The sequence below is a fragment of the Odocoileus virginianus genome, chromosome 27 (genome assembly GCF_023699985.2).
Source record: "Odocoileus virginianus isolate 20LAN1187 ecotype Illinois chromosome 27, Ovbor_1.2, whole genome shotgun sequence".
In the NCBI taxonomy this organism is placed as follows: Eukaryota; Metazoa; Chordata; class Mammalia; order Artiodactyla; family Cervidae; genus Odocoileus; species Odocoileus virginianus.
This window is the reverse complement of record NC_069700.1, coordinates 326,009-335,670: the sequence shown is the minus strand read 5'-3', so window position 1 is coordinate 335,670 and position 9,662 is coordinate 326,009. Positions and strand designations below refer to the sequence as shown.

At 57.1% G+C, this 9,662-nt stretch overlaps 1 protein-coding gene across 6 annotated transcripts in view; it reads left to right on the top strand.

Annotated features, from left to right (window-relative positions):
- The first annotated feature begins 1,403 nt into the window (after positions 1 to 1,403).
- SLC22A23 (solute carrier family 22 member 23) overlaps positions 1,404 to 9,662 on the top strand; it is a 128,837-nt gene continuing 120,578 nt past the window's right edge. For 4 of the 6 annotated variants that reach the window (XM_070456975.1, XM_070456974.1, XM_070456976.1 and 1 more), the window contains exon 1: positions 1,404 to 2,136. In XM_070456975.1, coding sequence (XP_070313076.1) covers positions 1,504 to 2,136 — 633 coding nt within the window. In that variant the 5' untranslated portion in view covers positions 1,404 to 1,503. Of the gene's footprint in view, positions 2,137 to 2,878; positions 3,608 to 9,662 lie in introns of those variants that run through there. The other 2 variants (XM_070456978.1, XM_070456979.1) reach the window with 2 other exon arrangements.

Sequence of the window (9,662 nt, the reverse complement as noted above, 5' to 3'; positions counted from 1 at the left end):
GTTAAAAAATGTAAGCAAATAATGGAAATCCAAGAGTACATTCTGTAAGCGCAGCTTCTTTTGGAAAGCAAAAGCATTTCTTCCATTCCCCCCCCCCCCCACCCAAACAAGTGTGGAAATGGACTGCTCTATTTGAGACACTCATTAATAAACTTCCCAAAATGTCAAGTCAAGGGTCTCTATCACTGGGCAGGCCGGGTGCAGAAGGAAATGTGCGAAGGCGGCCGTTTGCCGCAGGGCGGTGTTCTGTGTACCGCGCTGGCGGCACGGTCGGCCCGGGAGTGCGGGAGGGGAGGGGAGGCCGGGCCGCGGTGCCCCGTGCGTTCCGCCGGGATCCGAGTGCACCTGGGGAGAGGATGAGGGACGCCAGCACCTTCGCGATGCGGTGTTGGTATTTACATGTGACTCCAGGTTGGCAATATATCCGCCCGGCATCGTGTTTAGACGGGAGTGGGGCGAGAAATGGCGACTTGGGAGTGGGTGCTGCGGTCGGTCTCGGGGAACCTGACGCTGCGGAAGACCCATGGCCTGAAACGGACAAACGCGCACACTCGACTTGTGTCGGCACCTCGAAACAGCCCCGGGGGCGGGGGGTTGCTCCCGAACGCTGGCGACCCTTGGGCTCGGAGCCGGGCGTAGGGTGCAGGTAGCTGGTGGCGGGCACTTGGGAAACGGATAGAGGTCACCGAGAGCCGGCGCCCGCCGGAGCCGATCCCAAGGACCACCCGATCACCCGCCCGGCGCGCGCCGCCCCCTCCGAGCCCCCGACCCCACGAGCCCGCGGCGGCGCGCGCCGCCCCCTCGCTCGGCCGGGCGCCGAGAGGATCCGGGCGGGGATCTTCGCACCGGCGGCCGGGCGCCGGAGTCCCCGCCCCTCCCGCGGCGGCGGCGGCGGGCCGGAGGGGGCGCTCGCGCGCAGGAGCGGGCGCAGCAGGTGCCGCGTTACCTCCACCGCGCGGGGGGAGAGGGGGCGGGCCGGGGCGCGGGAGGCGGGGGAAGCCGGGGAGCCGAGCCGGGGAGCGCGGCCGGCGCGGCAGGCTGGCACCGGGCTCGCGGCTTCCGGGAGGCGCCGGGGTCGGATAAATACATCCCGGGCGCGCGGGGATCGCCGAGCCGCCCGCATCGCGCGCGCCGCGCCCCGCAGAGCTCCGCCGGCCGGCCCCGGCACCGCGCCGCTCCTCCTCCTCGAGCGCGCCGCGCGCGGAGCCGCGAAGAGCGGCGGGCTCGGCCGCCGGCGCCCGGGCCGCTGAGCAGATGAGCGGCGGCGGCTGAGGGCCGCGGCCTCTGCCCGCCCTCCGCCCGGCGCCCGCCGGGGCCGCAGCCGGGGCGCGGGTGGCCGGCCATGGGGGCGCAGTGACGCGCGCGGCGGCCGATCGTCCCTGCGAGCGGCGGGCCCTGCTCGGCGGCGGCGGCGGCGGCGCCGGGCCCGCGCGCTCTGCCCGGGGCCCCGCGGGAGCCTCCGCCGCGCTCTATGCGCCTCTGCGGGCGCCGCGGGCCCGGGCCATGGCGATAGACCGGCGGCGCGAGGCGGCGGGCGGCGGGCCCGGGAGGCTGCCGCCCGCGGCCGAGGAGAACGGCGCCCTGCCGCCCGGGGACGCGGCGGCCTCGGCGCCCCTCGGGGGACGCGCGGGCCCCGGGGGCGGCGGTGACATCCAGCCGCTGCCCGCGCCGCACGCCGCCGGCGGAACGCACCCGAGCCTCCTGTTGCTGGACTACGACGGGTCGGTGCTGCCCTTCCTCGGGGGCCTGGGCGGCGGCTACCAGAAGACCCTCGTCCTGCTCACCTGGATCCCCGCGCTGTTCATAGGCTTCAGCCAGTTCTCGGACTCCTTCCTCCTGGACCAGCCCAACTTCTGGTGCCGCGGGGCCGGCAAGGGCGCCGAGTCGGCGGGGGTCACGGCCACGGGCCGTTGGGGCGGCGGCGACCTGGCCAACGGGACCAGCCCCCCGACCACCCCCTTCCCCACCGCCGCCTGGGGGACAGCGGGCCCCCTCGGCAATGGCAGCGGCGCGGACGGCGGCGAGGCGCCGCCCCTCCCGTCCCCCCCGGACAAGGGAGACAACGCCTCCAACTGCGACTGCCACGCGTGGGACTACGGCATCCGCACAGGCCTGGTGCAAAACGTGGTCAGCAAGGTAAGGCCAGCGACCGCGCCGGCCCCGCGTCCCCATCCCGAGCGCGCTGTGCCCTCCGCGGTCCCCGCGCACTTCCCCGCGCGCTCTGCAGACGGGGTCCTGCGGTGGTGCGCGCTCGCGTGTCCACGGCCTCCCGTGGGCTCGCCCTCCTTGCGTCCCCCAGAGGTGCGGGCCTGGGTGCGCGGCTGGGCTCCCGCAGCCCTTCGCGGCGGCTCTGCCTCCCGACTCCCAGGGGAACCCAAACTCGCGTCCCCGCTGGCGCACACACAAGGGGCGCCCCTCCCGCCGCGAGGGAGCGAGCTCCCCTCCCCCACCCTGGAGCTGTCACTGCGTTCCGGCAGGGGTGGCCCGCGGAGGGCGAGAGGCTGGTCTGTGAGCCGCTCTCAAGGTCTGCCCGCTGGAGCCAGGCCCCGGGCTCAGCCCTTTGCTGCCCCACTGCCCCCCGAGTCTCCCACAGAGAACCAGCCCCTTCAGAATCGCTCTTATGCCCAGGCGTTCTTCCTGGCAGACCCCAGCCATCCCCCGCTGGCACTGGAAGCTGACTAAAGCTGACGGGAGAGCCCAAGTGGTGGCCAGAGTAGCAAACGACCTTTGAAATCTCCCTTTCCCTGTCCCCAAGCTCAGTCCTTCCCAGAGGCTGGGGTATTTATTTCCCGTTGGAGTTTGCCACCCCCAGTGTTCCTGAGAAAGCAAACACCTCTGGAGTTAGGAAGGGTGCTGAGTTTGTGCTGTTCTGGGACAGCCAGGCTCTCACACTGCAGCCCTCTGGTCCTGGCGTTGAGATCGGATCCTGGCCAGCCTCAGCTCCACATGGACTTGCTCCAGCCCAGGGGTCCCCTCTAGCCGAGGTCCAGCATCCTGGGAGACAGAACAGGAGTGTTTGCAAGAGATGCGAAGAGACGGAGAATGGGCACTACTAGGAAGTTAACACCCAAGACCCCTACATATTGTCTGGATTTCTTAACATGTAAGAGAGGTCGTATGCCAGTGCGTCAAACAACTTGTGTTATTTTGCCCCTTCTGTGTTTTAAACAACTAATTTGGCTTTCGAAGTAAATGTAGACCTTTCCCCCACTTCCATGCAGTTCTGGGTAGAGTTTGAAATGCTTTGTTTAAATAAAACACTGAAATTTGACGGTTTATAATAGTCCATGGGCATGTATTCCCCCCCCCCCCCCGGAAACGTGTGTTGGTAAACAGTTGTGCCTCATGGATGTGTAAGATGAAACTCTTACATCATCATAACCATTGTCTTCAGCTTGTACCAGCCTGCTGAGAAATGATCTGGCCTCTGGGAACTGTTGGATTACCTGTTAATGGGAAGATCTTTCTAGCTTGTTCACCTTGAGCCCCCTACCCCCAGTCAGCCTGTCCTCTGCCAAGGCGTTTCTGTGACTGTTTCCCATCCATGGAGGTCAATATCTGTCTTTTGTTTACCAGCAGGAAAAATGAAGAACATTGAGTACCTTAACACTGTTTGTATGTCTGTGAAAATAAGGGTTTGCAACACTGTCAAATACTTTGAGCCTCTTTCTACAGTAGGGGAGGAATAATGGATATCAAAGCAGATGCATGTACAGGGTGGTCTGTCCCGGGGTGACAGGGGAGGCCAACTTGGAGTTAGGAGGTGGGACAGAGAATCGTTACCTAGTCGTGCTGTGGATGGTGGGAGGAGACAAATAGAACCGTCCTTGAAAGCAGGCTCTGCGGGCACCTCAGAGAACTGGACAGGTGTTGCAGGTGAGCAATCGAGGGGCTCACGTATGCGCAGCGTGGTTTGGGGTGCCTGCCATGCAGCTCCAGGCAGCTGACAAGGCAGTGCAAGAGGTGCAGACTTGGGGGCAGTAGGGAGAGACACATTTTCCTGCAAGACCAAGACTAAAAAGGACATATTGATTTTCACGCACAAATAAGATCTAAATAAAGGTCTGTCCTTCCACGGTGTTCTGTTCCATAACCAATGCTCTCAAGAGCCTTTTAAGCACACTCTGGCAGAGCTGAGGCCGGCCGCCTCCTCTGTGGGCCGTGCCCCCTGGATCCTGGATCAGATGCATGATGCGGAACGTATCCTGGGTGGGTGCCGACTCCGGGGTCAGGGGCCTGCCAGCGTGGTTTGCCCGAGGGAGTAGAGTTGGCTGCTTCTCCTGTCAGCAGATGGAAGTGCGGGGTCTGAGGAGTGCTCTCTGGTGCCCTCCCCCGCAGCGGAGTGCCAAGGTCTTCCCCACTCAAAGAAACCCCGTGCAAGGTTTTCGTCATTCGGCTTCCTTCAGCGCACGTGTGCCCCTCCCTGCCACAGAGGCCCTGTCCTCGCCCCAGGTGTTAGGTGGGGAGGGCGCCTTGCTCTTCCTTTTATTGTTGTCCATAGTGATGTTGTTTAGTTGCTTGGTCACGTCCGACTCTTTGCGACCCCATGGACTGCAGCACCCCAGGCTTCCCTGTCCTTCACCATCTCCCGGCGCTTGCTCAGACTCAAGTCCATCGAGTCGGTGATGCCATCCAACCATCTCATCCTCTGTTGTCCCTCTCCTCCTGCCTTCAATCTTTCCCAGCATCAGGGGCTGTTCCAATGAATCAGCTCTTCGAATCAGGTGGCCCAAGTATTGGAGCTTCGGCATCAGTCCTTCCAATGAATATGTTACGTTATATTAAATATATGTTATAGATATATGCCATATATATATATATATATATATATCACATATTGTCCTTTCTGTTACAGGGGTTCCCGACCTCTGTGCCACAGACCAATATCTCCTCTCAGATCAGTAGCAGCACTAGACTAGTAATAAAGGGCCCAATCAATGCAATGCACTTGAATCATCCCCAAACCATCCCCCTCACCCCCAGGCTGTGGAAAGTTGTCTTCTACAAAATCAGTCCCCGGTGTGAAAAAGGCTGGGGGTCACTGGGTTATACAGGCTAGGATAGCCTCTACACGCGTGAAACTGCCAGGCCACATAGAGCTCCAGGCTGTTAGAGTTAGGCGGGGCTTTGGAGCTGACAGACCTCTGTCCTCTCCCGGTGGCGTCCCCAGCATGGCCGTCCCTTGCTGAGAGCCCCGCGAGCTAGCAGCCCACTTCTCAGCAGCTCTTCCAACAGAAAGATGTGCTTTTTGGCGGCAACAACAAGGATCGTCTCATGCCTGTGTGTGCAGCATTCTCCTCTGAATGGTCCTTCTTCCTTCGTATCACACCTGCTCCGATATCTGAGGGTACAAGGGCTGGGTTCTTTCCTGGCTAGGAAATCTCCAGCTCCTTCAGTCCTTCCATAAGGAACAGAATTTACCCTTCTGACAGCTTCACATGGCATGCGTGTCTCTTAAGCAGACTGCCCAGGACACGGCCAGCAGGCACACACACCCTGATCTGTTCTGATCAGAATCTTCCACTCACGAAGTTCACAGTCAGCGTGTGAAGGCTTTCAGTAGACTCATCATCTGTCTACCTTGAGGCCACAGTCCCCAAAGCTCGATGGGATCCTGTTCAGGCAGGGTTTTCTCAGCCGGTGCCCGTGTGTGGCATGCTTGCTAGTTTAGGGTTGCTAGATCTCTCCTGTTAGGATCTTTTTTTATTTCTACTTTATTTCTGTCTTTGTAAATTTCTATTCTTTGCCTTGGTCCCTGGTGTTTCAGGATCCACTGTGCCTTCAAAATAAAGCTGATGTTGCCCTGTAAAGTCTTCAGGGCATTTTCACGTGTTGGTGCCTTTGATTAAGAATGTTGAGCCATCCAAGACCGGTCTTAACACTGTGTAGTCTTGAGTTTTAAGTCGGTTCACCAGCCTTAAGTGGATCATGAAGTTGGTCCTCAGCTTCCACATGCTGTTGCTTACTCTTCCTTTTATGCCCAGCCACGTAGGAAGATTGTCATGCTTAACACAGTTCTGCTGAGTTTAAAACACTCCTCTCAATAATTTGCATAGTGAACCCTGTATTGTTCAGAGTGAACCCTTGTTGGTTTCTAATGCTCTCCACTTCCTTGAACAACCCTTAGAATTTTGCCTAAAATCAGTGTCAGTAACACTTCCTAACCTGCTCTCTTTCTGTACGTGAAATTTAAGGTGCTTGTTCATCTCCAGTGTCCTGATGTTTTTTTTCTATTTGCCAAAAACTCTCATAGATTGCTGGCTTTTCTCCTGTGTAACCTGAGAGCTGTTTAAATATCCCAGGAAATAACTTGACTTCTTTTTCTGGGGCTCAACACTAGAAGTTGTTTAAAGTGGCTCAGTACAATTAGGATGGAGAATAATTACAATATCATCACAATAGGAATAGTTTTAGAAAGAACTTACCTGTAGGTCATCCCAGTGTGGTTTGGTTTAGTCTGCCTGCTGTATACAACACGGCAGTGAACATGTCTGTACATGTCTTTTTTTTTTTTTTTTTTAGAAACTGACCGTAATAAAAAAATGCACCCACATGGGACAGGACATAAAGAATAAAAGCAAGATTTCTCACCATCTCTGCGTCTAAGTTCCCTCTTCAAAAGCAAGCATGGTTACAGTTTCTTATGTATCTTTCCAAAAATATTCTATTTTCATTTATGTCTATCTTCTCTCCTAAACCTTAATATGCCATACGCAGTGTTTCTTGCTTCTTGATCACCTGTTTGGGGGAAGGGTGTGCACCAGTGCGGGCAGCCTCCTCTCTGTTTTCTCACCTTCTAAGGGGGCCTTTTGGTTATTATATAACATATAGTGAAATTCCGGCACACATGAAACCTAGAAGTGGAGGCTGTGTTTTTATTTTGATAGATGTTGTCAGAGTGCTCTCCATAGAGATCTTATTACCAATTCACACTTCCATTGATTAGATGGGAGGCCCGTTCCCACACTACCCCCACCCCGCCCACCCCTGGAGCATTGTCACAGTTCTAAATGAGAAATTGTCTTTGGTCATTGTTGTTATTTGCATTGTCTTCTGAGGAGGGCGGTTAAACATCTCTGAAAATTTTTGAGCCATTTTTCTTTCCTTTTCTGTGAACTGCGTCTTCACGTCCTTTTTGTGTCTATCTTTAGGGGGAGGGCATTATTTTCCTACTGATTTACAGAAGTACATTATGCATAAAGTAAATTAAGTGTCTGGGATGTTTTGTGAATTTTTTTTTCCCCACAGTGTGTTGTTTGTCTTTTAATTTTGTTTGTGGTGTTTTCATCACGCACAGACTTTTGGTTTGGATAATGTCAAATGAATTTTTTATGGTTTCTGGGTTTTGTGTTAGATTTAGGGCTTCTACAATCCTGGAATATTAGGGCAAAAACACTGTCTTCTAATATTTTTATGATCTCAGTACTTTTTTGATTTGGTGTTGCAGGGTCAGATTTGCTTCTTTTGAGCTATTAGGATAAATTACTGGGAAGGAAAACAAATGTTAGGTCAGCGGGTATAGCAGCTTTTCTCTAAGGCTTTGACTTGCTCGTGACGAGTTCCTCTGTGTAGAATCCGGCCTGGTCCTCACTGATGGAGAGACGGGATGTTGCACAGTTACTAAGCAGCTCTTCCATCTTTTGGGGGACGGTGTTCGTCCCAGGTCTCACCTTTCCTTCATCTTCTCGGTCTGGATCAGCTGCACAACCTCTTGTCTTCGGCCTTTTTTACAAGCCTCAGTTCATCTTGGCCTTCAGTCCCAGGTAGTAGTGAGTCAACAGTGGATGTCACTTGTGGGGGGGGGGAGGAGGTGGGAGGGGTGCTCAGGACGGGGACACATGTACACCCGTGGCTGATTCATGTCAGTGTACGGCAAAAACCACCACAGGATTGTAAAGTCATTAGCCTCCAACGAAAATAAATAATTTTAAAGCAAAAGTTGATGTCGTTTAAGAACAGAGGATGAGACGGACGGATAGCATCATGGACTCAGTGGACAGGAATGTGAGCAAACTTGGAGAGGTGGTGAGGGACAGGGAAGCCTGGCGTACTGCAGTTCATGGGGTCAGAGAGTCAGTCACGACCGATTGAACAACAGCAACAGAAGCATGTTGGACACGGCCTGTCCGTCCTGGCTTGGAGCCGGCTGGTCAGGATGCAGGGCTGGCGGCTGGGAGCGTTTGCCCCGGGGACGTCTACAAACGCTGCACACCTGGGTTTCCCATTCATTCTTTGAAGCCGTTGTTAGGCGATCAGCAGGCCCCCTGACTGAGGCCCTGGGCCATTCCTGTCTGTTTTCCTAACCTCCCCCACTGCCCCCTCCTCCCTTCTGCGGACAGGAGTGCGGATCCTGAGCCAGGCGTTGTGGTTTGTGTTGGGGATACAGCGCCAGGCTGAAATAGCGCAGGTCCCACCGAGCTGATAGACTAACGAGGGAGGTGCACCTTAACTAATCATCGTGACTTTTTAATTACAAACTGAGCCGAGTGCACGGAAAGAAAGGGAAATGAGAGAGAGAGCAGAGCGCCTGGGCCAGGCGAACCGGCCGCGTTGACACTGAGGCCTGAGATGCCGAGAGACAGAGGCGGGGTGTGAGTGCGTGGGGGTCTTTCCCTTGGAGAGCGAGCGGCTTCTGCAAGGGCCCTGGGGCCTGCGGGAGCCTGGATCTGCAGGGCGGCCCGGAGCATGGGCCAGGGTGACTCACAGTCTCGGCTCAGCCGGCCGAGAGAGGGGCTGGAAAGGCAGGCGCCCGGGGAGGGCCTGTGGGGTGAGATGGGGGCTGGGGTCGACCCTGCTTGGGGCCCCGCGGACGGGTGGCAGGGAGGTTGGGCCTGCTTCTCCTGCCAGAGGGAGGCTGCTGACCCCAAGGGGGGCCTGAAGGGGAGCCGTGGAGAAGTCGTCTGGCCAGCAGGTCCACCGTAGGCCTTGGACAAGTGTGCCTGACCCGGCCCCAGCGCTGTTGATAGGAGAAGCACCAGCCTTGGAGAGTTCCAGCATTTTCTCTTGCTCTCTGGCTCCAAAGGGGAGGCTGCTAAGTAAATTTCCCCAAGGTTGAGGGCCCTGAAACGGGAAGCCACTGGCTAGCGTGGGGTCCATTCAACCAGCTTCACCTATGCCCAGCGCCCGGCACGGGTGAAAGTCTGTCCCGGGCACGGCTGACTGTGGTGTTATCTACAAGTCCGAAGTTCAGTTCAGGGAGGAGGAGGCGGGCGGTCACTGGCATGTCCAGAGTTGGAGCTGCAGGGTTAGAATCTCTCACCCGCTCCGCCTGAGGGTGTGCCTGCCTCTGCCCTGGGGCCCCACCTGGAGGACGGGGGTGATGGGGGGGACCCTGCCCTTTATCTTCATCTTTGCCAGTCAATCAGAGGTGGGGTCCTGCTGCTGCCGGAGGATGGGGGTGGCTGGGGGCTGTTACTGTGGCTTCCTGTAGTGGGCCGTGCAGACCTGGCCGGCAGCTTCCCTGATCTTTGCTCCTTCTGCCTTCTGAGCCCGTTTCCTGGAACGCTTTCCTCCTCCGCCGGCCCGCCGGTCCCTGTTCATTCTTTAGATCCGCCCAGTCTGCACACAATGCCCCCAGCACTGGCCGTGTGTCTGTCCATCTCCCCACTAGATGTGTACCTTTCACCCACAGAGTCCTCACCATACACATCAGCTCGCCTGAG